The sequence below is a fragment of the Camelus bactrianus genome, chromosome 35 (genome assembly GCF_048773025.1).
Source record: "Camelus bactrianus isolate YW-2024 breed Bactrian camel chromosome 35, ASM4877302v1, whole genome shotgun sequence".
Taxonomy (NCBI): domain Eukaryota; kingdom Metazoa; phylum Chordata; class Mammalia; order Artiodactyla; family Camelidae; genus Camelus; species Camelus bactrianus.
Genome location: NC_133573.1, coordinates 9415342 through 9443327, shown reverse-complemented (window position 1 = coordinate 9443327; position 27986 = coordinate 9415342). Strand labels below are relative to the sequence as shown.

The 27986-nt window shown below is 42.6% G+C and overlaps 2 protein-coding genes across 4 annotated transcripts in view; one reads left to right on the top strand and one right to left on the bottom strand.

Moving 5' to 3' along the window:
• The window catches only part of MCM10 (minichromosome maintenance 10 replication initiation factor), a 107720-nt gene extending 93438 nt beyond the window's left edge, over positions 1-14282 (top strand). Inside the window, exon 21 of one of the 2 annotated variants that reach the window (XM_074358198.1) lies at positions 14041-14282. The gene's annotated coding sequence lies outside the window, so the exon portion shown is untranslated. Of the gene's footprint in view, positions 1-4495; positions 4933-14040 lie in introns of those variants that run through there. The other variant, XM_074358196.1, reaches the window with a different exon arrangement.
• PHYH (phytanoyl-CoA 2-hydroxylase) lies at positions 43-16394 on the bottom strand. 2 transcript variants are annotated; one of them, XM_074358204.1, is made up of 9 exons: positions 16143-16391; positions 12045-12103; positions 10940-11050; positions 10147-10315; positions 7600-7681; positions 6180-6361; positions 4120-4269; positions 2102-2239; positions 43-355 (listed from the first exon to the last, which is right to left on the bottom strand). In XM_074358204.1, the coding sequence occupies exons 1-9, from the start codon at positions 16215-16217 to the stop codon at positions 302-304; spliced, it is 1020 nt and encodes a 339-aa protein (XP_074214305.1). In that variant the 5' UTR covers positions 16218-16391; the 3' UTR covers positions 43-301. The 2 variants fall into 2 exon arrangements, with proteins under 2 accessions (XP_074214305.1, XP_074214306.1); XM_074358205.1 differs by lacking the exon at positions 43-355 and adding an exon at positions 384-1399 and having other exon boundaries at positions 16143-16394.
• Between the last annotated feature and the right edge of the window lie 11592 nt (positions 16395-27986).

Here is a 27986-nt window from a genome sequence, read left to right as displayed (position 1 = left end):
TAAAGAGCTAACTGAATGAAAGAAAGTGATTTAACACGCCAGTCATACATCAATCACTTTTATTAGCTGCAACCCCAAGTTTTCCTAAAACGGTAATATTTCATTTTTACTGTTTTTACATCCATCAAAGCCACTCCACCACCATACTGCAAAATTGCCCGTCTGCAATTAAGTACCCTGATCCATGCACTTTGATTTTGTTAGTAAGTGGACAAAGATTACATTATCTCGTTGAGAAAACATCTTCCTTGGACACCTTGTTCCGTCTTGGTTTTCTTTAAGAGTTCACGCAAAGGCTTTTTCAAAGGTTGACTCTTTGTCCCTTCACAAGGCGTGCTCGCAGCATCCAGACATCCTGGAAATAATGCCAAACACGATGAATGTACCTATTCACTACAGGCCAAAGTAGACTTTTCTAGCATCTACAAATAGTTAAATAGGAGAAAGGAAGGAAGGAAGGAAGCAAAGAAAGAAAGAAAGGAAGAAAGGGAGAAAGAAAAAGAAAGAAAGGAAGGAAGAAACAGAGAAAGAAAAGGAAAGAAGGAAAGCAAGCAAGCAAAGCAAAAAGAAAGACACCACAATAGTCCTTAGTAAATAAACCGCATTCTGAGACTCCAGTTCATTTCCTGGCCAGCGTCTACAGTCATGTTTAGTAAGCCAAGACAGTGAGTCCCCAGCCCTGTCGCACTTGGCGCCTTGTTGGTTACAGGTGTGGGAACTGGCCGCTAGGTCTGGTCACGGTACAGTTTACTCCCCAGCTCCTGCTTCCCTCTGTGATGTCCGCCTGCCCTGTGCGGAGGCATCCACTCCTGATGAGATCATCATCATGGCAATGACGGGCTGCTGGGGTGTTTGCTTCCCCCTACCCCTTCTTCTTTGTTCCTAATAAAACAATTCATAGTTTCTTGTTTATTTGGGGCGAAAGCAAGCTACGGCGGGAAGAATGATTTTGGGATTGGAGCTGACTGTAAAATCTGTCACTTATGTTACGATGCCAACTTCTCAAGCTTTTTATTTTCTCACTAAGAGCATGAAGCTATAATGATTGCTCCACTCGGTTTTGGTAAAGAAAAGGAGAAAAGGGATATGAACGTGTTTGTGTCCCAAAGAACTGTGTGTAGCAGAAGTCAGTGTTGTTCTTCCAAGTAAAGCCAATGAAGCGGAAGGACAGAAAGTACAGGGCCTGATTCATTTAGCACAAACTCGACACGCCTCAAACATAATACGCACTTTTTTTTCCTGCTTTAAAATTCAGAGTGTTGGATGGAAGTTCCAGTTGGCAGAGTATGTTGCCTTTGTAAGGCGTTTAAGTACTGGACAAACTGAGAAGGATAAGACTTTGTAGGATGTGCAGACGTGAAGTCAGAGCATCTTCAGATACGGGATACATTCATAGATTCTAGCAAGAAAAGGGGTTGAGGGCGGAGGAAGATTCTTGAGCTGCAAGGTTGCTTCAGAAGACAGCAGCCTGCCACTGGTGTGTGTGGCTCTTCAAAGTACCAGGAGGCCCAGTTATCACTACACTCCGTCTGTCTGGGGGTCATGTCACCCCCATAGGAGACGCATGCATTTATGATCATTTAATGCAGATTTTAAAAGTAGGATCAGCTTCTTGGTTCAGAGGCTAAGTTCTCTCTACAACGCAAATAATGTTTGTCTATTTGCCTTGGCTGATAACTTGATCAGCAGCAGCATGTAATGTCCACCAGTTAAAAATAAATCTCCAGGGGATGCGTATCAGCTAAGAGAGCACGAGACAAGCTGTCTAAGGCCGGCTGCGGAGAAGCGCCAGGGACCTGCCATCCCTGCCACACGCAGGCTCTCACTGAACTCCGCCTGCAAACTGACCCACACGATCACCTGCTGGAGAACTGCTTTCTGGTATGAGATCTCCCCCCATGTGGCATCATAGGAGAGTTACTAAACATCTGAAGAAAAGCAAACACCAAGATCTTTTTAAAATTTTTATTATTATTACTTCTTAATGGAGGTACCGGGAACTGAACGCAGGACCCTGTGCATGCTAAGCACACGCTCTACCACTGAGCTACACTGCCCCCCACACCACCCCCAAGATCTTTGTCATTTCATACAAACATACCTTCAGGCTCAGGCTGGCATCGTTCACTCCATGGCGTTTCCTGGCTACCTCTAAAACTTCCTTTTCAATATTTTCTTGACTGGTGCCCTTCACATCGATATACTGGCAGTTAGCACCTGCAAAGTGGCAGGAAATTGCCTGTGCAAAGTGAACCCAATTCATGTCAGGAAAAACAAAATAAAACATCCCATTAACACCAGCAACCAAGCAAGGATTCTTCTTTGAGAAAGTCAGTTCTTTCACTGAGGATTTGATTTCTAGATTGGATGCTGTTCTCATATGTCCTAAATCCATTTCTTGATGGCTGAATTGCTTTTTTTTCCCCCCCAGCTAAAGGCTAATTGGGAAATTACAAGTTTTTATCTAGCTGTGTTTATTTGTTTTCCAAAGGTATATATGGGGGCAGGGAACATACTTCCATCAGCAAGGAGTCTTTAACTTGTTAGCATTTGATTTTTCTAATCCTAGAGAGGAATGTATTCCAGGGATTTTCATACCCCCAGTTATAGAAGTTACTCTGTCGAGTCTCTAATGAGTTGGTATTTCAGTGGCCACAGACTATGGGGTGGAAGGGAAACTGAAAATACCGTGTAAAGGAAAATAAAACACACACCTCCCTCTCGAATCAAAAGGATATTTAAAGTCTGACAGCGTTTACAAACGACACCTAACTTACTTCCTTCTGAAGGTAAGATGGGTGTTATTTGGTTTTGCCCCATTCTGTAAACCCATCTCAGCTGCAAGTCAGTGGTTAAAGCACACCTTCCTAGACCCAAGTTAGTCATCTTAGGGGGGGGTCACACTCATCAGAAGAGCTTCCTACTCTGCCCGAAACATCAAATTTCTAGGCAGTTGAGTCAAAAACTCCATGTCCCATGGAAGCACCAGTGACATTCCAAGCCATATCGGAGCCTGAGTCAAAAGGACAAGATGTGCGCTCCTACCTACCTGTTTTTATGTATTTTAATGAGTAATATTTTCCCAAACATTAAAGCGGTTTAAAAATATTGAGAAATTACAAATTCGGTATGTTAAACTCAGACATTATTTCCAGCGTTGCACCTGAACCCCCCCATACGCATGGTTCAGAGGGTTACACTAGTGGAGTCTGATCCTGTCTTTATTTAAAATGTTGGCATGGTGATCACCATGGATTTAGGGGCGTTAATTTTGATTTTTTTTAAAATACTGCATTAAAATATTAGTTAACTGGATTGCTGAGTTTTTTGGTGCCCCAGAGGAGAGCGCCTTCTCACCACACCCTCATCCCGTTCCTCTGAGCCTGGTGGAAAAATGAACGAATGGAAGACGAAATCTGGCAACTAACCCTGGGCCTCAGGGAGACACAACGAGTTGTGATAAACTGGAAAGCTTCACTCGGTCCCAAAGAGGCCCCCAGTATTCAATACCAACAGCCATGTTATCAGGGGGAAATGTGAGCCCACGCCACTGACAGATCTGCTTGATTTTAGAGAAGCAAGAAATCTGGGAATTTATGAGAAATTTTGTCAGTTTTTAATGTAAGCAATGAAATTAAGTTGAAAACACTCCGCAGCTGAGGGTACTCAGCTAACACGGCTGGCTGCTAAACCTGATTTCTGGGTGACCAAGTCTGATCTTTGTTTTCTATCAGTAATACTGTTCCCAACAGCAATCATATTACAACCTTCCCTCCTCTACGAGTATACACATTCCAAATTTGATTATGTGAGTATGTCTGCCATTGTTGTAGCCTCTGAAGACACAGGCTCTCAGCTGCCAAGGAAGCTCTTGCTCTGAAGCAATTCTGTGACCCTTCGTGGTTCAGTATCAGTAGGGCTGGAAGCCTGAGGCCACCTGGCTTCTTTCTGATATGAGCAAAACAGCATGAGGGAGGCAAATCTTATTTCCTGGTTGACATACTGGACTAAAGGCCAGATCAGTTAAAAGTCACGTATCTTTTAGATTTTAATATATTTTGACATTTCTGTTTGTAACACATTCATCTTCGGACAGAAGGCAGTAATGTTAACATGTACCTTCCGGAATCCTTGACTTTTGTTGCGACCGGATCCATGGATGAGCAAAGGATGAAAGAAAACGGTGTCTCCCTTCTCCATTATGACGTGCACCCGGGCATTGTCTTTGTCATAGTCCTGGATCCCATGGAACATGATGTTCACTCCTCCCTAAATACAGAAGAAGAGCCAGGTCTGTATGTGAGGAAGCCAACGGTTAAAACCTGATCAATGACTCACCAGGAAAAACAAAGTCTCTCTAAGTTCTTCCAAGAGAAAGAAATAAGTTAGGTTGAAAAAGAAAACAACTTAAGTATACAAAAGCTTCTCAGATGACTGGTTTTAGAAGGCTCCCTGTTGACATTCAAATCATGGACTTTTTTTTTTTTTTTTTTAGACCAAATGAAAATTTTGGAATTTCCACCTACCCTTCATCACTGAAGGTATGAAAATAAGTGAAGCTCAAGATCAGCTTTGCATTTTGCGGTAACACAGGAGACCACCTTTCCAGACCAACCCATGACTGTTCTTTCCCAGCATGCTATTCTCTTCACCTGGAACTTTGCATCAGTCATTCTCTATTGCTCAGGATATCTCTGAGAAACTACTCTCCCAAACTAGGCGAGAGAAAATACTCAACTTTCCTGAGCTCATAAACTACTCATGTCCAGAGTAAAGAAAGAAGGACAGTGAAGTAAAACACTGTGTTTGTTTATAACTATTTCCGAAGTTAGTTATTGCTTTATGTAATGGTTATGTCTTTATGGGAGAAACTAAAATGAGAAGTGACTTAAAGTGTATAAGCCTTTATGGGTTTTTGGATCCCATTTCCTTTCCTAAGACTATCCCCAATCCAGATTCCTTCTGGGGAATAACTACTTCCTTACTATTCTGTGTTGAGACTTTGATCCAGTGAACTTCTTTCCTGCCCTGGGTGGTTATGTGACCAAGATAAGCCAATGTGAACCCCGACTGCAACCACTTTGAATCTGAGCAGAGGATCAAAGAGACCAGACATATCAGAGTTCAGCTGCCCATGCCAGGTGCCCCACCCCAACTGTTCCTACCCAGCAAGGACTCCAGCTTTCCTACCTCCCAGAGCAGCCAGCCTTTCCACGGACTCAGCGTGCACCTGCGGCTTAAGTCAGGGAGCGCCCACTTCTGTTACTTGCACCAACCTTCCCTAAACCTCAACTTGATGAATTTCAGATTTTATATCAGAATCTAGACTCAAATGTTTTCATTTAGCACTAATCCTCAGTGCAAGAATTCTGACACCATATTGTAAACTAACTATACTTCAATTAAAAAAAATACATAATAAAAAAAAAAGAACTCTAACTAATTGACACAGAAGTTCCAAAGCCACATTCTTCACTTTGTACAGAACCACATCCTTTCATCCTGCCTTAACAACAGGTGCTCTTCCCATTCTGATCATCATAATGGGGTTATAAGACCTTATTTCCTTACCCCTGAAACACCAAGGGTCTCCTCTCTGGTTTCTCTGCCTCTGGACTCCTACACCTGCAATATATTCTGTACCAGACCACAAGGGTATCTTTCTCGAAGATCTGCTTTGATCTCATCACTCATGGGCTCCAACACATTTAACAGTCCTTCAGCATCGCCAGCTGAACTGTAAACCGTGGAACAGCCACAGAACGGAATCCTACTCAGCCCTCCCCAGAGCCTCTCTCTGCTGGTCTCTCTAGCTGGAAGGAGACCCTCTTTCTTACTCCAAGAGCTACCAGTCAGTGTGTTAAGACTTACTTGGCACACACATCTGGTAGTGCCATGTTTATGTCTTATCTCTGCAGTGAGGTTTTATCATCTCAGATCCCACACAGCACCACCAAAGTTCGCCTCATTGGTTGGCTTTCAAACACTTGTTAAAAGAACACAGACGATCATTTTATCTGACATCCTTGAATTTTCCCTGACCCTCATCCGAAATCCTAGAACAACGTTTTGCTAAGAAAAGGTATGCCATCTTGTTGGCAAAGCTCCTTACATGTACTGATGTGAAATCAAAACCAACAAAAGATTCTGATCAAGATGCAGCTGTCAGGCAGACTCACCTCCCACTGCGGATAATCGTGTGGCTTCAGGGTGCCCTTGTGTGTGCCTGGGAGCACCACCAGACAGCCGTTGCTCCGGTCAATGTGCTCCATGGCCGTCCAAGCACAGACGATGCTGCTGCTGGGCCGGAAGGGGAAATAGTGCAGGTCCTGGTGCAAGGGATGCCGGGATGTCTTCCTGCCTGAAGCCAAGCCCGCCGTTAAAGTCAGCAAACTCGAGCCTCAGAATTCCTTCCCTCTGCCTGAAAAGCCAGAACGGTGGCCCGTCCCCACAAAAGCCAAACATGACACAAAGCTAAAGAAAACCAGCCCTGACAGAAGCACCAAACTGGAGCACTGAGTCAGCACAGTGACTCCAGATCCCGTAATTCTTTCTGGGTTTCTGGTAGCCAAGTCCTTCTTGCAGTGTTTTCTAACAAGCTGTGCATAAGTCATCATCTCTACTGTGTTTTATTCCTTTGCAACTCTGGTATTCCCCCTAAAAGTTTAATTAAATTAAAGAGAGTGGTCGAATTTGAGGTCCTCCAATAGCCTTCAAAGTGGCTAATACAAAAAAATATATATTAATTAATTAACGAAATAAAAGGCCTCTCAGGTTTCCCCACCACACTGGAAGCATTTGGTGTGCAATCACTGTGTAGAACCAGAGATGCTGTGACCACATTTACATTTTTCCCTAGTTTTTCCCTCCGAACGTGGTTCCCCAGGGCCACCAGATCTCTCCACGCAAGACATCCATGGAGGGAAAGACTTGGTGATGTTAAGCTACAGGCCTGTCACACAAACCCCTCCCGACCATCAGGAAAAAGTTAGTAAGGACCAAGGATCTCTAATAGCCAATTTACCACTACTGCTGGTACAGCTGAATTTCTCAGTGTGGACCAAGAGCCATCTGCATTAGAATCTCTGGGGGTGGTTAATAAAATGCAGATTCCTGAGTTCTGTTTTCTGAATCAGCCTTTCTGGGAGGGAGGTCTCAGAAGCTACATTTGAGCAAGCACAGGAAATTTTAAGAATAACTATGATATGTGATTTATAGGAACAGTTTTAATTTTGTTAGTGATAATAATGTCCACCAATGAGGAAGGCAGAATCCACGCTCTCACATGGGAGAGAGTGGGTCACACAGCTTAGAGGTGTTGAGTAACGGAAGCCTGTGGTACAGTGTTTATTCAACTGCATCTTTCAGAAGCCAGTTGTCTGAAAATCCAGCGATAACCCTACATTACCATCTGAAATCATTATTATACTTCAATGTTGTTATGACGTAAGCTATTTTAAGACTTACTTAAATAAAAGTACACATATTCATTTATGCGAAGTTGTTCACACTGCTATAGTTAGAACATCAACCTTATGTACTTTATAATTAAACACTTTTTTTTTTTTTGCTTTTCCTTGACAAATAAGAGCCCTTTACCAGTATCTGGAGGCTTGTTTATCAGCATCGTATGCATGGCCATAATATTGGGTCCAGTGAAGCACTCCACATATTTCAGGATCTAAGGGAGAAGGGGGAAAAAAGTTCATGAGAAATCAGATGCCCAGGACAGGCAAGTGGCACAAAGTACAACTTGCAAGAACCCAGATGGCAAGAGTTTAAAAAAAAAAAAATCGATCGCTATTTCACAACCTTGCAAACAAACCATAGAAAAGTCACCAACTGGAAATCACTGGAAAGTTACAACACTCTGAATTAAGCAGGCTTTTTGAAGCCAGCTGGGAAAGCAACTGCTTTTTCTCCAAGAAAGACATGGGTTTCTGTGATGTGTCAATGGCACAGGACAGGAATACCCTCCTTTCAACCAAAGCTGTCATCTGCAGGTGCCCAGAGAGAAAGCAGCTTCCCTCTTCCTTCACAGAGACTCTTTGTAAGAAGGGACTTGAAAGGACCCAACAGTCTTGCAGCTGCCACGAGCAGCCCCGAGGGAAGAGCGGGCTCGGGGGCCACTTCACAGCCAGCACAGCCAGCCGTTCAATCAGCAACTATTTCCCGAGGTCGATGAACCAGGCAGAGGGACAGGAAATGGGGACACAACAGTGAACAAGACAAGCAGATCCCTGCCCTCATGGAGTTCATATTCTAGTGGGAAGAAAGACGCTGAACACACAACAACGTGGGCCACTGTGGCGGAGACCATGCTTTAAGGAGTACACTGTGGTGGGCGCGGGTGAGGGAGGGCTACCTCCTGCATCGGACCCACCTGGAAGGGGGGAAGAGCAGAAAGGACCCACCATCGAATGCCGACTTGCGGCCAGGGGCTTTAATCACCCTTTAAGCCTCACAATAATCCCTGAAAGTCAATGCCCCCATTCATGAATGATCCTTTGACACGAACACCCTATACAAGCAAGCTGGAGGCTAATGAGATGCCCAAGTGGGCAGAGCCAGTTAAATGCAAAAGGTGGTTTGCAAACTCCATTTCTGTCTGACTCCAAAAAATGAAGCGCATTCTACTGCTTTCTTTCTCACTATTTGATCTCTTGTGCATAATACTGGTAATCTGCATGTGCAACACTTGAAATGTTACCATAATCCTAGGAGTCAGGCCTCATACTTGTTTTTTTCAATAAGAAGTTTGTTTGGTCATTTTTTTTTTTTATTTTGGGATTCACTTAGGCCAGTATTTTCTAAACTTTTGTCATTCAAGAACCATCCTCACCATGTCCTGCTCTGCTGAATTTCCCAATATATTTAGCCAATATTTTCCCTAAATTAACTTAACTCACTTCTTTTACTTAGGCTTATCCTGATTAATAATATTCAGTTTGAGGTGCTGGTTCACTTTTCCAATACACATTAGAATAAGCACCTGCCTATTAAAATAATGCCTACGTCCTAAAAATCATTGCATGAACCAGGAAATACGTGGTTCACACGTTAGGGTGGTGGGAAATCCGAAAGTCCTGATAAAGCATAACCTACCACAAATTGCCTGTGATTTTCAAGCTTTTTAGCCTTGATCCACCCACACAACGGCCATTTCCATAACAGGATTTGAGGTTGGGAAGAATGGATGGTTCCGAGGGGCCACTTCCCCCGCTGTCCCCAACCCAAGGGGCTGGAAATCACAGGTGGCTTACCTGTACAGTCTTTCTTCATGAGTCAAGTTTTCTAATAGCACCTGGGGTTATAATTTCTAATAAATACTACATGCAAAGTGTCCTTTAAAATCATTCTAAATAAATGGTCATAAACTGTAGTACATTTATGTAACGGAAAGCTATGCAATAGTTCACAAAGTATAAAGTAGACCCATAGTTACTAACATGGAAAGATGTCTCAGATCTACTGTAAGTGGAAAAACAAGGTGACCCCCCCTCGGTGTGCCCCCGTGATATACCAAAGGTGGGGCTGCACAAACATGCTTGCTTATGACTGAAAGAATTCCAGATGAACACACAAAAGAGCTGAACAGACCGGTGCTGGGGGTGGGAGACCTCACTTTTCACTTCATGCCCTTCGGCACTATTTGGGTACTTTCATAAATATGAATTACTCTTAAAGAATAATAAGTTTCTAAAAAACTAGTTTAAGTTTAAAGACAAACTCACACCTCTACTGACCATGAAACAAAAAGGAAAAAAATGCATTTACAATAAATAGCCTCAGTATTTCCACACGCCTTTATCAAATGTGAGAGACTCTCTTTCTCTTTACCACAGAATTCCTGCTCTTCTTAACCAAAAATAATTAGCAAAATTATGAACAGGTTTTGTCAGTCTTGGCACTACTGCCATTTTGGGCTAGATAATTCCCTGTTTGGAGAAAGAGGCTATTCTATGCGTCCCTGGGCCCCAACAGCAGCACAGCACCCCCCCTGCCCGACAACCAAACGCGTCTCTAGACGTTGCCAAATGTCCACCTCTGATTGAGAACCACCGCCCGAGGGGCGAAAGTGAAAACAGAAGCCTTCAGAAGCAGGAGGCTGCAGAAAGAGAAAGAAAATGCAGGGAGGGCTGGAACCTCAGGCAGGGTGCAGTATCTGAAGAGCTCCTCATCTTCTTGGAAATCCTGGACCTTGGTGATCGTTCTCTCACTCGGCGCATACTCTGACTTTGTAATGGTCATGTCCCTCATCACCGTCAGTCCCAGTGGTTTCACCTCATTTCTGCAGATTCTTTCAAACTCACGCCTAGAAAATTAAATTGGCAAATGACATGACTTTACCACTGGCTCCAAGCACCTGCCTGGCCTTGTTCTGTGGAAAGACTTGAAGATTTGGGGGGTGGTTTCTCTGCATGAAGGTGGCCTCCAACCCCAGGCTGAATAGTTCTGGTGAAAAGAAGGAGGAAAATAGCCAACTCAGAGGTGCCTGCCTCCGGACTGCGAGGCCGGAACTCCCTACCAGAACTCAGTGTGCCTCAGCACGCGGGTCGGGGGGAAATCTCTGTGATTCGATTTCATCTGAATAAAATCACAGACACTTCCATATCACTACCAAGCGCCAGGCCCTGTCCAAATATATTCTATTTGACCCATTTAGTCCTAAAAACAACTCTAGGACCTACGTACCATTATTAGCTCCATTTTACAGACCTGGAGACAGAGGTGTAGAGAGGTCAGCTGCCCCAGGACAGACACTGTTAAGTGGTGAGGTTAAGGTCAAAGCCAGCACTCTGACTCCAGAGTCCAGGTGCTAACCACTTCCTGACAAACCAGGTCCCCAGAAAACATTTGAACACACACAAGTTACTCAAATTCCCGTTACACACGCAGAATACATGTTCCTGTAAAATAGCAAATCTTGTTACTATACCTAAAGCGTTGAATATCAGCGTCGGATACCAAGTTTTTAATGACAAGAAACCCATTTTCTTCATAAAATTTTCTCTGTTCTAGGCTTAGAACATTATTATCCAGAGTATACCTAAAGGAGAAAAAAAAAAAATCTCAAGTCCAATTTAAAAATCACAACCTAACAATATGTATCTAGAACCTGAGAGATATTTGTACTTTTCTACTCAGCTTTTCTATTTCTAAGACTTTACTATAAATAATTCAAAACAAATTTTAAAGCTTTAAACCTAAAGCATTAATTACTGCCACCAAAAAAACTGAAAGAATGATTAACTCTATTACATCCACTCACTGTGCTATGGCTCAGGCATTAAACACAAAGAACATGTAATAGTATGGACAATGCTTATTGTAATATAATACGACTACAATGATGTGAAACCAAGACACTATGTTTTGGGGGGGAAAAAGCCTGCAAAGAAACACAAGGAAACAATTTTTTAAAGTGATTGCCCTTATATGATGGAATTATGGGTGAGTTTTTAAAAATTCCTTTTTCTCTGATTTTAAAATTTGTTCTATAATGAGTATGTATGGCTTTTCAGATGGGAAACAAACAATAATTTGTATGTCTTTAATTGTTTAGTTCATGCATTCACAGAAGAAATCAAAGTAAGAAAATCTAAACAAGTATATAACACAAGCACAAACTCAAATCACTCAGTCCGTGCCTCTAGATTGGAACTGTGGCTCTGTGAGACTATTCCACGGAGATTAATGTCTTCCACTTCAAATGGAATTTAAGGTAAACCAAAGACACTAGCTAATACATCAGTGTGCCCAAACTACAGGCTAATTTAAATGAGATACAATGCTTGAAATTTAAAAAAAAAAAATCAGGCATTTCTGACATTTTTCCTTTCTGAAGTTTAAAATAAACATAGAAAATTAAAGTCAGGATCTTCAAAATTTTCCACGATTGTTCTAATTAGAACAAGTTCTGAAAATGGAGGATTTGTATAATGACGTCTCATCAGGTAACATGTATTTTGCATCATAGTTACCACTAGAAAAAAACCTGTATCTACACCATATGGTTAAAAATTCTAAGTTGATCTACTTACTGGAATTGTTGAGGATGGAAACTGGCAGGAGAAACACCCTCTGAGGTGGGTTGAGCTATCTAGGACGTGAATTAAGGCAAATAAAGTAAAATCTAGGAGTCAGCCTTTTGTAGAAACAACATTAGGCCCTGGACTGGCTCTCACAAGGGAAGACCAGTCCTAAACAGACATCATGCAGGCTAGCTACATACACAAGTTCTGATTCGTTGCTGCTTCCATCACTCCATTTTCACAACAGCCTGAGGAGGTGGCTGGGAGCTTCCTTACTCCTGCAACACAGAGCAGGAAGCCCAGGCTGGGAGAGCTGAGTAACTGGTCCAAGGTCACACCTAGCAGAAAATGGCTGAGCCGAGACTTGACCCACACTGTGTACTTCATAGCTTCCATCTATTTGATTCCACGTGGCTATTGCTTCCACTAAGCTACTGAATGAATAAAACTGGAAAGTTTCCATTCTCGAAATAAGAAGAAACGTGCTATTCAAAAGAGGTGTTTAATTTAGTGAGAGTCCCGTCCAAAATATTAGAAACAGTTTGGCTGGTCATTTAAAAGAAAAAGTCTACCTTTATAGAAAATGTTTGTTGTGGGGAGAGTATAGCTCGGGTACAGCATGTGCTCAGCACACACAAGGTCCTGGGTTCAACCCCCAGTACCTCCAATGAAGAGGAAAAAAAAAAGAAAGAAAGACAGGAAGAGAGAGAGAGAGGAAGGAAGGAAGGAAGGAAGGAAGGAAGGAAGGAAGAAAGAAAGAAAGAAAGAAAGAGAAAGAAAGAGAAGAAAAGAAAGAAAGAGAAGAAAAGAAAGAAAAGAAAGAAAGTGTTTGTCAGTCCTCAAGATGAAGAGACGTTGTCTCAGTGGAGTGCTTCTCCGTAAAGCGCTGGTTTTCAAATGGGGTAGGGGTGATGGGTATCAGAATTACCTGGAGAACTTTTTCAAGCCCCAAATTTTTCAAACCCCAATAGTTCAAATTCCAAGATTCTGCCTCCAGTCGAAAAATCACTCTGATAGGATTGGGTTGTATCTTTTAGTTGTACCGAGGCTGGAAAATAATTGCAGAACCATGGCGGGTAAAGAAGCACTAGCTGCCTTAAAGGTCTGCAGGGATTCAGCCTTTCAGAGGCCTCGAGATGACCTATGGTTTCGCAAAAGAAAAAAAAAGTCTAATAATAAATTAAAATAAATAATGACTCCAAAAAAAATATGATCTACGCAGTAGAGTATAATTTTAAATATCCTAAAGAACTGGAAATTCCTGCTAGTTTTCTATCTGGTAATCACCACGGATAACTGAGTTGGCCTCTCACTGGGGTTTTTTCTTCTCATTTTTTTTTTCATTGTTTCTTTAGCTTAAAGAGTTACTTTCAGAGTGTCACTTCCCATGATCATGTCATCATTTTTGAAAGATGTCTTTACATATAACTTTATATAATTTACGGACAACAGAATAGTCCAGGAGCGAGGCAGGCCAGGAGGCAGAATTAACTAACACCTGTCTGTTTCCCCGCCAAGGCAGAGTGTTAACCTCTTTGTCAGCTGTCCTCAGCAAAACGTGACTGCCAGCATGGTCCAGACAGCAGCCTCCCACTCCAAAGCTCCCTTCATCTCTCTGCTATTCCTGCGTTGTGGTTTTGGTTTCTGTTGTTGTTCTTGGAGAATTTTTTTAACATGTGGAAATGTTTACTATACAAAGCTAATTAGCGTTTACTATATTTACTATATAAAGCTAGTAAATATGAAAAAAAATGGATGCAAAAACCTGTACATATAGTGTGGTCCTAAATATGTAATTATGCACTTATGTAAATGCATAGAAAAGAAACACACCAACAAGTTTGCAAGTAACGGAATTATGGGTCATACTAATTTTCTTCTTTATGTTTATCCTGCACTTAAAATGTTTTATACTTTAAAAAATTGTTTAATGTTTTAATGTTTTATGTTTTAATTGTTTTATGTTATAATAAAAATGTTTTATACTTTAAAAAATTATTCTTAGCCAAGACATGGAAACAGCCTAAATGTCCATTGACAGATGACTGGATAAAGAAGAAGTGGTATATTTATACAATGGAATACTGTTCAGCCATAAAAACCAACAACATAACGTCATTTGCAGCAACATGGATGTTCCTGGAGAATGTCATTCTAAGTGAAGTAAGCCAGAAAGAGAAAGAAAAATACCGTATGAGATCGCTCGTATGTGGAATCTAAAACAAAAAAACAAAACAAATACAAAACAGAAACAGACTCATAGACATAGAATACAAACTTGTGGTTGCCAAAGGGGGAGGGGGATGGGAAGGGACAGACTGGGATTTCAAAATGTAGAATAGATAAAAAGATTATACTGTATAGCACAGGGAAATATATACAATATCTTATGGTAGCTCACAGCAAAAAAGAATGTCACAATGAATATATGTATGTTCATGTATAACCAAAAAATTGTGCTCTACACTGGAATTTGACACAACATTGTAAAATGACTATAACTCAATAAAAAAAATGTTTTAAAAAATTATTCCTTATTCCAGAATTCACCTTTCTTGAGACTAGCGAAGGTTGGGAAGAAACCTTCCGACGACAAAATTTCCAGTAGTCTACCTAAGCCTAAACCACACACATAGTCCCTGAGAATCCAGGCAGAGCTCCAGTACCCAGAGCCACTCCCCACATCTGGCGGTGTACACTGAAACGGATTAAAATGAAAGCTTCAGTCCCTCAGCCGCACCAGTCATATTTCACGTGCTCACAGCCACACGTGGCTGCCACATCGGACAGTGCTGGCAGAGGACCCTGCCACCACAGTGGGAGTTGGGGCGGACATTGCTGTTCTAGGAAATACGGATGAAAAAACTAAGCTCAACGCTATTATAACAAGGTCCAGCAGGGTCAGAATATTAAATTTTAAAAGTAGTTAACAGACTGGGCCCGGAAACCTTCGTCTAGTTCCAGTTATAACTAGTCCCAGTACTACAGGTGGGTCTCACAACTGAACTTGTACCAGAAACAAGTGAAGACAGGTTGCTGGGCGCCACCCCCAGCATTTTGATGCCGCCGGTCCGACATGAGCCGGAGTATGTGGCACCGCTGTAGATAACTGCCCTTGCTCAGCAGTTTTCCTCTCTCCTAGCCTCAACTGTTTTCTCGCCCGTAAAATGACATTACATAATCACCTGAGTTCCCCTTTCTCAGTCTGGGGACGGTATTTTAAATGCACAAACGGTTCTGATACATGAAGGCTTGGAACTCAGCCGGGAGAGCAACAGTGAAAGTGAAAGAAACAACCAGTAAAAATCGTCATAGGGCAGATTTCAGGATCCTAAACACAACAAAACAGAAGCTAACCAGGTCGCCGAAGGGGAAAAAAAAAAATCCCAGGCCGTTTTCTGTTGAGCTTCCAAAAGTTCGCCCTGGATGACTACACTTAATCTGAGCAGGAAAAACAAATCTGCAGAGTGACATGATTTATGAGCCACACAGTGACGGGTCTCGGGATCCAAAGACGGAGGAACCACATTCTGCCGGGACTGCCGTCCGAAGGCGTGGCGAGGCGCGGACCCACGACGCCCAGCCCTCCTCCCGGAGGCCGAGTGAGCGCCGCCCGGCCTCCCCGGGAAGGCAGAGCCGCCGGGCGGTCCCGCCCCGAGAGGGCGCTGCGCCCCCGCCCGCCGCCGACGCTCCAGGCAGCCCTGCGCCCGCGTCACCGTCTCGGTCTCGGTCTCGGTCCCCGGGCGGCCGCGGCGATGAGGCGGGCCAAGTGCAGGAGGGGGCAAGGCAGCAGGGAGCAGGCCCGCTTGGGACCGTCTTCCCACCCTCCCCTCCCAAAGCCGGGGGCCAGAGGCACCGAGAAGGCCCGGAAGCTGCAGCGACGCCGCTCCGGCCGCTGGGGCCAGCAGGCACGGCCTGCCGGGCGGAGAGACCCCGCCTCCCCCGCCAGGGACCAGGGACGCACCTGCCCCCGCCCCCGGGCCCCAGAGAGGCGCCCAGCACCGGGACGAGGGCGTGGAGCCAGGGGAAGAGCCGGCGCGGCGGCTGCGGGATGCGCCCGGAAAGCCACCACCTCCCCAGCTCCAGCCCCAAGCACCCAAAGGATACGACGGCCCCGGCCGAGCGGCCGCCGAGGTGTCGCAGCAAGATGCGCAGGCGGGCAGAGGCGCGATCTTTGTCCATGGCCTCCGCGGGGACACCAGCGGCCAGGCCTCGGCCCCAGTAGACTCTGCGAGCGGCCCCGCCTCCGGGGGCGGGGAGGTCCCGGGGCGCACGCCGCGCGGCCGAGGCCGCTGGGCCCCTGGGCGCGCCCCCTGGCTGCCCTGCTGGGTGCACGCCCTGCTTCCAGGAGATCCACAGGTCATCCCCGTCAAACTGCGCAGTAAGCCTCGGCCGTAAGGGCACGGTCACTGCGTCAAGGTCGCCCAGGAGGAAATCGAGCCAGAACATGACTCACATTCTTCATTGCATAGTTCAGATCTATTTTATTCCACATGACTGACCTTGAAGCTGCTGTGAAGGAATGAAAATTCAGATGTTCAACCCTAGCAGTAACATGTATTTCCAAAAGAGGCGTTTAATTTAGTGGGAATCCAATCCGAAATATTAGAAACAGTTTGGCTGGCCATTAAAAATAAAGAAAAGTGTAGGAAATAAATGGCTCCCTGAAATGTCTGAGCCTAGTCTAGTATAATCTTAAATTTCCTAAAGAACTAGATTGATTGATTGATTTTTTACAATTCAGTGAGTTTGGGAATAATTATTTGTGAAGCCATCACCATCATCCAGGCCATAAACTTCCATCACCTCTCGAAGTTTCCTGCCACACTCTTTATCTCATTATTTTTTCTGTGTGTGGTGAGAACACAACATAAGACCTACTGTCTTAGCAGATTTTAAGTATTGTTAGCCACATGGACACCATGCTGTACTGCAGATCTCCAGAACTGTCTCTCATGAATGAACCTTTGTACCCTTGGATCAACCTCTCCACTTCCCCCACCTCCAGCCCCTGGAAACCACCATTCTCCTCTGTGCTTCCATGAGTTTGACTCTTTTAGATACTACATACAAGTGGTAATCAGGTAGTTTTCAGTCCTTCTGTAATTAGCTTATTTTACTTAGCATAATGCCCTCAAGGTTTATCCATGGTGCAAATGGCAGGACTTTCTTCTTTATTAAGGCTGAATAGCATTCCAGTGTATGTATACACCCCATCTTCTTTATCCAGTCATCCACTGATGGACATTTAGGTTGTTTCCGTGTCTTGGCTACCGTGATGATGCTGACATGAACAGGGGAGTGTAGGTATCTCTTCAAGATCCTGCTTTCAATTACTTTGGATACATACCTAGAACTGAGGTGGCTGGATCATACGGTAGTTCTATTTGTAATTTTTTGAGGAATCTTCATACTGTTTTCCATAGTGGCTGTAAGAACTAGAAATTCTTTCTGTAAGATCTCTTTTCCATCCAGTATCTACAGATGACTGACTTAGCATCTCACTGTTTTTTTTTTTTAATCTCTCTCTCATTTTTCAATTGTTTCTTTATCTTAAAATAGTTAGTTTCAGAATGTCTCACCTTGGAGAGGCATCTTCGTTTCTTAATGATACCTTTATATAATGTGGTGAAACTACGGAGTCAAGGGGACAGTTATCAGCTCCTCCCTGTCTTCTCCAAGGAGGAAGGGAGAAAGAACTTCCCTTTGGCTTCCACCTCTGGGTTCCTTATTCTTTTTCCATGATTCCTCCTTACCCAGACTCCCAGATTCTTTTACTCAACAGAAGGGCCCTAGGCCTTCCCTCGTTTTTCCTTAAGCTCATCCCCTTAAACTGCCTGTCCCATTGCTGGCAACCCTGAACTTGTCAGTTGCTCGCCAAGGGTTTTCGGGAGATGCACTTATGTTTATCATAGTTTGAAATGAAGTATCTGGAACTTGGGAGGTACAGGAAAAAGAATCTGCATCTTTCTGAAACTTCCTGAGAAAAACCCTGACCTGAGTGGGAACAGTTGAACAGGTGTCTCCTTACTGCCCTCACTTGGTGAAAAGTAGGGACTGCTGGGAGGAGGGAGAAATAAAAATGTCAGTTCAGTTCACCACTACTGGAATTATTTAAAGATCAAGACATTTGCTTGCACAGGCCCTGAAAGTTATTGCCTTTCCTGACCCATGAGAAATAGGAATGAGATGAAGCTATCTACGCTTGTATTTTTATTGTTCCGTTAAAATACCCTCATTTTACAAGTGTGTGAAAATCCCTGCCCTCTCTACCATAAGACATTTACACAAAGGATGTGTGTAAGTCTGTGATTTTTGGGAGAGATGAGGAAGCCCTTGAGGGCTTCCAATTTTTCTCTGCCTTGTTTTTAGTATAGAGATCTTATTTTACTTTATCTTTATTGAAGTATAGTCAATTTACAATGTTGTGTTAATTTCTCGTGTACAGCACAGTGATTCAGTTACACACACATATGTATTTTTTCATTACAGGTTATTACAAGCTATTGAATATAGTTCCCTGTGCTAAACAGTAAGACCTTGCTGTTTATCTGGTTTACATATAGTAGTTAGTATCTGTAAATCCCAAACTCCCAATTTACCCCTCCCCACCCTCACTCCCCTCTGGTAGCCATAATGCCTTTTTTAAATTAGAGGGATGCTAGGTTTAACATTGTCATTTAAGATCCTGTAGGGAATTAAAACAATCATTTCTCCTTAGGTAAAGAGGTAATTTGATGAATGCTTCTAGTTTTTTTTTTTTTTAAATAGCAATTTGGAAATTTCGTATATAGGCATCTTTAGTTATGTGTCATTAAAATAAAAATTTTTAGTAAAACAGAAACAGACCCACAGACATAGAATACAAACTTGTGGTTGCCGGGGGCAGAGGGGTGAGTAGGGACAGACTGGGAGTTCGAGATCTGTAGATACTGACAGGTATATATGGAATAGATAAACAAGTTTATACTGTACAGCACAGGGAAATATATTCAAGATCTTGTAGTAGCTCACGGTGAAAAAGAATATGAAAACAAATATATGTATATTCATGTATGACTGAAAAACTGTGCTGTACACCAGAAATTAACATAACATTGTAAACTGACTATAACTCAATAAAAAATGTTCTAGAACTATTGAAACCGAACATTAATGGAATGTCAACATTATCACAGGAATGACAATTTCATCCTCTTTCAGCCTTTGATATTTATTCATTTCTTATAAACTTGGAATTATATTTTTCCCCCTCTTCAGGCACTGTGCTTGGTTTACACAAATATTGAACGTACCCTGAAGACAAGTGTTGAAACACAACAATTCTCAAAATCATCTAAGGAATAGTTTTTCCTGAATGCATCAGAATTTAAAGAAAGTGATTTTTAAAAAAATAATAGCCATATTTGAGCAGCTAAGAAAATTAGTATGACCTAAGAAAACTGTGGATTAAATTGTTCAAGTGTTGTGCAGAGTTAAGAAAATTTCATTGTATGAATGAGAAATTGTAATCAATTCCAGATTCAAAAATTCTGTTCCCTTTGGTTACCAAACTCAGGTCCAGCTGCTTGCTCGCCACTCGAAACTCAGTACTCGATAGGCAAGTGTTGGTAGAAACAGAAAACATTGCTTTTAACGAGAAAGCCAGCAATCTGGGGAGAAGGCGGACTCATGTCCCCCAAAAGCAACTCCAAAGATTCTGCTCAGCCATGAAAGTTTCTAAAGGGAAAAAGGGGAAGTGAGCTCAGTTAATCACTGAGACGGGGGTCAGATTCGCCAGCGCCCACTGCGTGCAGGCTCGTTGACTCCTTGTGACGTTGCCGTCTCCCACCGCATGCAGACTTGTCAACTCCTTGTGATCTCTTTAGGTGCTGTCTCGTTCACACAGTTCATTCATGAGGTCACCAAAGGGGAAGCTAAGGAGGAGATCTGGTCACCTGTTGATGATTTATTCTTCGTTTCTACTTCTTTGATCTACCGAAAGAACCACCAGGTTAGGCAAGATATTGTGTAATCAAAATATATAAAAAGTGTGCTTGGGCCGGAGATGAGTGGGCCGTGGGGGTTCCGGGCTTGGTGTGAGTGACAAGATGGCTTTGTTAAAGTGATAAGACAAGAGGGGCCTCCTGCAGAGAGCTCTTTCCTGCCAAAAGCTGCTTGCACTTTGGAGAATAGATATGACTATAGGCCATGCTAATTGTTAGTGAGCTTTAAAGTTTGTTTGATTCATTCACGCACCAAACAGAAGCAAGCACGTTTGCCAGCCAGTCTGCTGTAGATCTGTTCTGCTCCCAGCAAAAGCCAGCCTCCCCTTGTGCATTCACTGCCGTCCTTGTCTTGACAGCTCCCGAACCTCCTCGTCCCCCTGCCTGTCCCCTCCTCCTCCATCTCTGCGGGGTCTCCCCCCACCCCGCCCCGCCATTATCACACAATATGCTGTTACTTCCCCTATTTTGTAAAAGCTCCTCACTGAGTTCACCTCTCCTTCTGGTGATCACTCATACATTACCCATCTTTCTGCAGCAGAACTTGAAAACATTGTATAAATGTCCTCTCTTCCATTTTCCTCCTCTCGTTTTCTTTGGGAGCCAATCTTTCAGCCTCATCATTTCACTGAAACGGCTCTTGTCAAGTTCACCATGGATCATGACGTCAGGCTTCCAATGGTCATTCTCATTTGGAAACTTGTTGGATCCCTGAGCTGAGCAGCTTTGGACCCAGGGAAACACTGAAGGGACTTCACTTCCTGCTCCTTCTCATCCTCCTTTGCTGGTTCTTCCTCATTCCCCAGGCTCCCAGGTCAGTCCTTTGACATCTCTTTTCTATAAACACTGGTTTCCTCGGTAATCCCCTCTGGCCTCATGACACTAAGTTCCTTCTGTGAGCTAGCGATCCCCAAATTCACATCTCTGGCCTGGACTCTCCAATCAATTCCAGACCCTGTGTATCCAACTGTTTTCTTCACATCATCACTAGGGTTTCCAACAGGCATTTCAAAGTAGGATTCCTGATCTTCCCCCACAAAAGATTGTGCCCCCGGCCCCCAAAAGATATGTCCACGTCCTAACACCTGGAAAAGGTGAATTTGATCTTGTTTGGAAGAAGGGTCTTTGTAGATGTTGACTGAAAAAAAACGCACAACCTTGTGAGTTTTTGTGGTGAGAATTATGTCTTATTTGGTGAACTTGCTGAGGATTTACACCCGGGAGGCAGCCTCTCAGATAGCTGTGAGGGACTGCTCCGAAGAGGTAAGGGAGGAGACAGGATATATGGGAAACAAACAAACAAACAAACAAACCCCCATAGAGTCAGAACATCAAAAGATCACTGTTAATTAAAGTAAAACGAGGCATCTCAAATGAATGAAATTAGTGCTTTTCTGTATATGAGATGGTGCTATAGTCTGGGCTCCCTGCAATCTTCCTTTGCTAAGCTCCTTCACTCCCTGGGACCAGTCTCCTACTTTCTCCATCCTGAATCTCCTCAGGGTGCACAGCTGAGGGCAGCTGCAGTGGCTGATGACTTGCTGGCCGCATCACCCTTTACTTACTGATATGGTTGGTGACCGTTTGCATCCACAAAACTGAGTTAGGGATCTCCCGATGAGCTCATCCTGGGTTACCTGGGTGAGCCCTAAACCCAGGGCCAAATCTCTCCAGATGACTTTGACATATCACTACCCCCACCCCCATTCTGTTGAGAACGATTGATCTCTGGCATTTTATGGTGAAGGTGGGTTAGGGAGGAAGGAAACAGGAAAAAAAAATCACCCCCCCACTCATTTCCATTCCTTTAGCCCTGAATTACAATTTCAGAATCTGTCCCATAAAGATCATGGTCTTCTCTTATGAAAATAATTTTTAAAAAACAGGATAAAAATATTTCTAAGGGCACAAATATGATTAAGCTCTGTGTTGTAGTTATAAGACAAACTTCCTGTAAATAATTTCCAGACAAAGAGATACAAGCTCATTTTCTCCAGGGCCATTTCTGATGTCAGCCATAATTAAAGCAAGTCTGAAGATTTGAGACAATGTATGGTGCAGAGAGGTTTTTAATCATTCAGCGTGAACTAGAAACTAAAAAATGTATATGTATAAATCCAGCAGAAGATGAAAAGATAAAATTATCACTTATGGAAATGTTTGGATTGAAAAATGTCAAGAGGATGCGGGTAAATCATCCAACATGAAATGGAGATAAATCAGCCAGCACAACCTCTCACACTTTTTGGGTACCAAATTTGTGCAGGGCTGTGTATAAAGTACAGGGAAAAGCAGAGAAGGATGCAGGCAGCCTGTCATGTTAGCAGAGGATTCACAATCTAGTTCAAGAGAAAAACAGTAAGTACCTGGTCAGGGAGTAAGGACCTGCCCAAGGCATTTCTCCGCAGGGAGTGTGTGCAGCCGGAGGGGCGGGGTAGAGACTGGAAACAGAGACACTCCGGGGGGGAAGATGAGTGAGTTTCTGCTTTAATGCTAAACTGCCCAAGAATGAAGAAAGAAAAAGACCTCTCAGGCTCTCTGGCAAATTTTGTGCTTCCAGTGACCTTTATGTATATTTCATCTTAGCATTCATCATACTAATGTATGTGTATATATATATATATATGTGTGTGTGTGTGTGTGTGTGTGTATATCTATATATGTATGTACAGATATGTCTAAATATATATAAGTAAATATATCTGTATTTAAATTGTCCAATTTTTTTGATCAAATATAATACATAAGTATTGTAGAAAAAGAGAAAATACAGAAAGAATTTTTAAAACCTGAAATTCACTCATGCTCCTGATCTCCAGGAGAAAACAATTCTTAAAATTCAATATATATATGAATCTTATGTTCAGCTTCTTACGTACTTAGCAATGTACTGCTCAGCGTCTCCCTCAGGCCTTACACCCAATCCTACTTCCATCTTTACATTTGTTGTCTACATTATATTTATGTCAAAACATTAAAAAAACTATATATATATATATATATTTTATATATATATAGTTGGAACATATACATATATGTTTTACAAAATTGGTATCTTTTTTTCACCTTATATTATAGCATCAGCATTTTACCAGCAATAAATAGTCTCCCCAAAACATATGTCCTGGGATGTAGAGTTAGAGATTATTTTATTTTTCTCCCCAGGTTTATTGAGGTGTAATTGACAAATAAATGTGTGTATATTTAAAGTGTATAATGGGACAATTTGATATATGTGTATGTTGTGAAATGATGGCTACAATCAAGTTAAAACACATCATCACCTCAAATCATTACCTGTGTGTGTGATATGTGTGTGTATGTGTGCATGTATGCATGTGTGTATGTGTATACGATGTGTATGTGTGTACATGTGTATATGTGTGTATGATTTCTGTGTGTGTACGTGTGTATGATGTCTGTGTATGTGTGTACATGTGTGTGCATGTGTGATGTGTGTATTGTGCATGTGTGTATGTGTGCACGTGTGTACGACCTGTGTGTACATGTGTATGATGTGTGTATGTGCATGCGTGTATGTATGTGTGCACATGTATGCGTGTGTATGCATGTGTGTATGTGTATGCATGTGTGTATGTGTATATACGCATGTATGCGTATACGTGTGTATGATGTGTCTATGTATATGTGTGTGTATATACGTGTATGATGTGTGTATGTGTGTGTGTGGTGAGCATGCTTAAGATCTACTCTCTTAGCAGATATCACGTGCACATTATTTTTTTTTCAGTTCTCATATTTTAATCTTCACTCTGTTTATCTTTTGGAGTTGATATGCATAAATGCAATGATTGCAGATGAGAATGTTTCAAGTTAAGGAAATGTTCATAAACTTATTTTCTTCCTTTTTTCTCTTTCTTTCTTCCCTCCCTTCCCTCCCTCCCTCCCTCCCTTTTTTTTTTTTAATTGAAATACAGTCAGTTACAATGTGTCAGTTTCTGGTGTCCAGCACAATGTCCCAGTCATGTATATACATACATGTATTTGTTTTCATATTTTTTCATTAAAGGTTATTACAAGATATTGAACATAGTTCCCTGTGCTACACAGAAGAAACTTTTTTAAAATCTATTTTTATATATAGTGAAGTGCACAGTGTTATTAGTAGTAACGATGCTGCACGTTAGATCCCTAAAACGTATTCATCTTATAAATGAAGGTTTGTACCCTTTGACCAGCATCTGCCCTTTTCCCCCACCTCCCTCCCCCAGCCCCTGGCAACCACCATTCCACTCTCTGGAGCTACAGAAAATTTACAAAAATTTTTTATTGTGGTTTTCAACCATTTGACAGTAATCACGAGCATTGATAAGAAAACCTTGAACTATATCCATTTTAAAATCCTTGCCGATTATGTAGGTTGAAAAACCAGCAGTTGGCCTGTCTTGTGAGACTGAACAATGTTTTGGATGTACATTGGCGTCTGCATTTCTGTGAACTGTCTGTTGATTTCTAAACTAGGGTATGCTAAGCTACGTAGTGACTGGTAAACCCTGAAACCTTAATGGTGCAAGAGAATGAATGTTTACTTCTCAAACATGTCATAGTGACTTGGGCGAGTGTTCGTTCACACAGCACTTCAGGGTCCACATGTCCGATCTGTGATGGTGACATCCTAGACACGTGAGCCTTGGGGACACCAGGGATAGGGAAGTGACAGCAAAGGTAGCCCCAGACAGAATTCAAGAGACTGACAGTGCAAATGCTCGACCTCTGAGAACTGGGAATGGAGTTTAAGGATAAGACAGGAAGACTGGAAGCTGGTGGTCAGAGGGAAACACTATAAACCAGGGGAGGGAAAGATCCTTAGAAGATGTGTCAAGTCCGGAATTCCCCTGCGGTTTTATGATTCAAGTGTTCTTCTGTACAATGTCACTCACAATCTGCTGCTTCACCCTTGCACATCAGAAAAGCGCTTGTCCCTGAAGGTCCAGGCATGGGAGCAAGTGGAGGAGAAACCTTCCTTCTGGCTGGCCCTGCTCAGTAGGGCCACATAAGCAATTCTTGTTAATCAATTTTTAAGATACTGTGTTTGAGCCAATACTTGCTGCCATAAACAGTGTGAACTCCAGCAGACTGCCATGGAGGGCTGTGAGAATAGCTGCTTTAAAACTCCTCAAATCTTACCAAGCTTGGGTATGGACGTACACCATTCAGATTTTCAGCATTTCAAGGATTAGTGTCCACAAGCTGAGGGTGAGCGCCCTGGAGACCATTAGAAACATCTCTACTATTTCTATTTCAATGCCTGGGTATCCCACCGCCGTACTGTAGAATACTACCCTAGGGTTAAGTGAATGGGGGTATTTCTAGCATTAAATATGATAGGAAATTAGGCCCCGGATATATTACGTGAAAAGAAACCAGTTGCACAACTAAATGTATATATAAACAACTATGACGTTTAAAAGGCCCCAGTTCTCACTTGGCACTTCTTTTAGTTTTGTTTGCCTCAATTATTTCACCCTCTGGAAATTCTTTCATTCTTCCCTTAAAACTATTTTAAAAAACTCCATGAAAACACTGTGGCCAAGATGCCAGGCCATCTGAGCAGCCGAGGGAAGTACCTGCTAGGAGAGTGTGACGTCCCCCACCTGCGGCTTTAGTGTCACCATGTCTGCAGGTGACTTACAAGTGGCTCTGCCAAGACCAAACCAACAAATGTGAGTGTGTCTCTGCAGGAACGTGTGTCTGCTTATGTTTTATATGGAGAGAAAGTAAGTGCGGTGGACAAGCAACAGCTTAGCATTTCCAGGAGTGTCCTTTCTACTATTGCTTCAAATTTTCCATGTTCAATTCTTTTCAAAATAATAAGTTGGGGAAAAGAAAGAAATGCCACTTGGATTTTATCCACCCCAAACTTCCTAAGGTAGGTAGACTTACTAGACCGAGTTCACTAGCATAAGGTGGACAATGTCGACTTACTTTCATAACTTTTTGTTTTGTTTTGGGAAGGGGGAGGTAATTAGGTTTATTTATTTATCTTTGGATGGAGGTAACGAGGATGGAACCCAGGACCTTGTGCATGCTAAGCACGCACCCTACCACTGAGCTATACCCACCCCTTTTTTATAATTTTTTAAACTGTCCAGGTTAACTGTCTTATTCTAATGCTTGAGAAATTTTTTATAGGCCTATGTCTTTGATTCCTTTGTCTTATTTATTTATGTGCTAGAAATAAAATCTAGCTTTTTATTTAAAAAAAAAACCAGGAATGTTCAGCTACTATAATTGTTTTCATTTTTTAAAATGGACCAAAGCAGGACTATGTTCTAGACACCCATTTTATACAACTCTGCTTTAAGAACCAGGCAAAATATGACCTGATAATAAATAATTATCAACATAACGTTTCATGGGTCTCCACAGACGTCTGTGTGCATATGCTTAAGTTCTTGAAATACAGGGAGGAGACAGTACACTGGCTTCTCGGCAACCAGAGCCCCAGCATAGTGGATTTTCTATTTCTTTCCATGAAGCTTTGATGGGATTCTTATACACAGTCCTCCCAAGCAAAGTCTCTCTAAAGGCAACAGGTCTAGAAGAACCATCAAAAACCACTGAAAACCTCAGCTGTACATTCCTCGCTGGACATCAAATATTTAAGAACTGTGAAACACAGGAAGCCTACTTAACCAGTGTCTGCTCCTACCCCAAAGCAACTGGCATCGAGGGCAAGCTCGGATTCCAGCAATCCTTGAACGTGTCTAGACAGACACCTGTGTGGCCCCCTGACTGACTGTCTCAGCGGGTGAAGAACTGACAACCCACCCACTTCCATTCTTTCAAGACACGGAGACTTAACCAGAGGCCAAATGAGACGCCTATACCCCACTTTTAAGAATAGGGCTTTGCTGGTTTTCCTGGTGGACTCTGGCATGTTTCATAATTGCACGGTTCATTATGGATCTTTAATGAGAAAAGGGACAAATTACCATTTGCAGTGTATTGTCTATGCAGTCAGTACCTAATCCAGAGGGAAACAGAGAGCAGGTGTGGAAACGAGCTCAGGGAGACAGATACGCACGCACACAGACGCACGTACACAGCAGCTGAGGATCTGAGGCGTCAATATCCGTGCTCGCTTTATTACGTCTAAAAATAACCAATAGTGTAGTATAGCTATTCTGGTCTCTCTTTACAGGATAACACTGTAAAACTGAGAATTCAAATGTCACTCTTTCAAGGGCAATGCCAAATTCAGACTGGAAACTGCTGGCTCATACACGCACAACCAGAACAATTTAAAACACTTGTATTTATTCGTCATAAGGCATGCAGAACTTAGAGACTACAATATACTAAGTTATTTAAAAATACTGAGCCCAAAAGGAAAAGTACATATTGCTTACACAGTGTTTCAGTTTCTTCTCCTGGATTGAACCACGATAAATTTTTCAGCACAGCCTGTGCAAGTAACAGGCCAAGCTTTACTATTCCTTGGCAAGGAACTCCTGTTCCCACAAGGCACTCCTGACCTCCCCAGGGCCCAGGCTCTTTTGAGGCTGGATTCACCAATGCTGCATTCTGACAACCTGTATTTTTGGATGCAACATTAGAGGGTTTAAAGACAATAAATCGCTATGCCAAGATAAACACACCTCAGTGTGATTTTAAAGTGCTACCAAGAAGTAAGATAGTTGCCAATTTATTCCCTGTTCACCGAATTTAAAAATATTCTACACAGATTTTTACCAAGAACTTAAATACTCAGTGACCGTCACTTGATTCTTCAAGGAATGTTCAAGATGCTTGGAGGTTTTTTGTTTTGCTCGGCCCAGAGATGTCAATAAACGGAACAGTCAAGATCTAAAAATCCCTCGAAAGGCATATTGTAAAAGCAAAGTCACCCTCTTCCCTTGGTGGTCCCTGCAACATTCCTGTAGACGTGCGTTCCTAACTTCAGCCTGACTCCCCAGCTAGGATGCTCATTTAAGACAGACTC

Excerpts from the sequence above, each read along its gene's own strand:
- PHYH (XM_074358204.1), bottom strand. The coding sequence starts at position 16,217 with ATGGACAAAGATCGCGCCTCTGCCCGCCTGCGCATCTTGCTGCGACAC. Across the intron at positions 12,104-16,142 it reads GCCGCTCGGCCGGGGCCGTC|ATAGCTCAACCCACCTCAGA; the intron begins GTATCCTTTGGG and ends TTCACGTCCTAG. Across the intron at positions 4,270-6,179 it reads ACGATTATCCGCAGTGGGAG|GGAGGAGTGAACATCATGTT; the intron begins GTGAGTCTGCCT and ends TTCTGTATTTAG.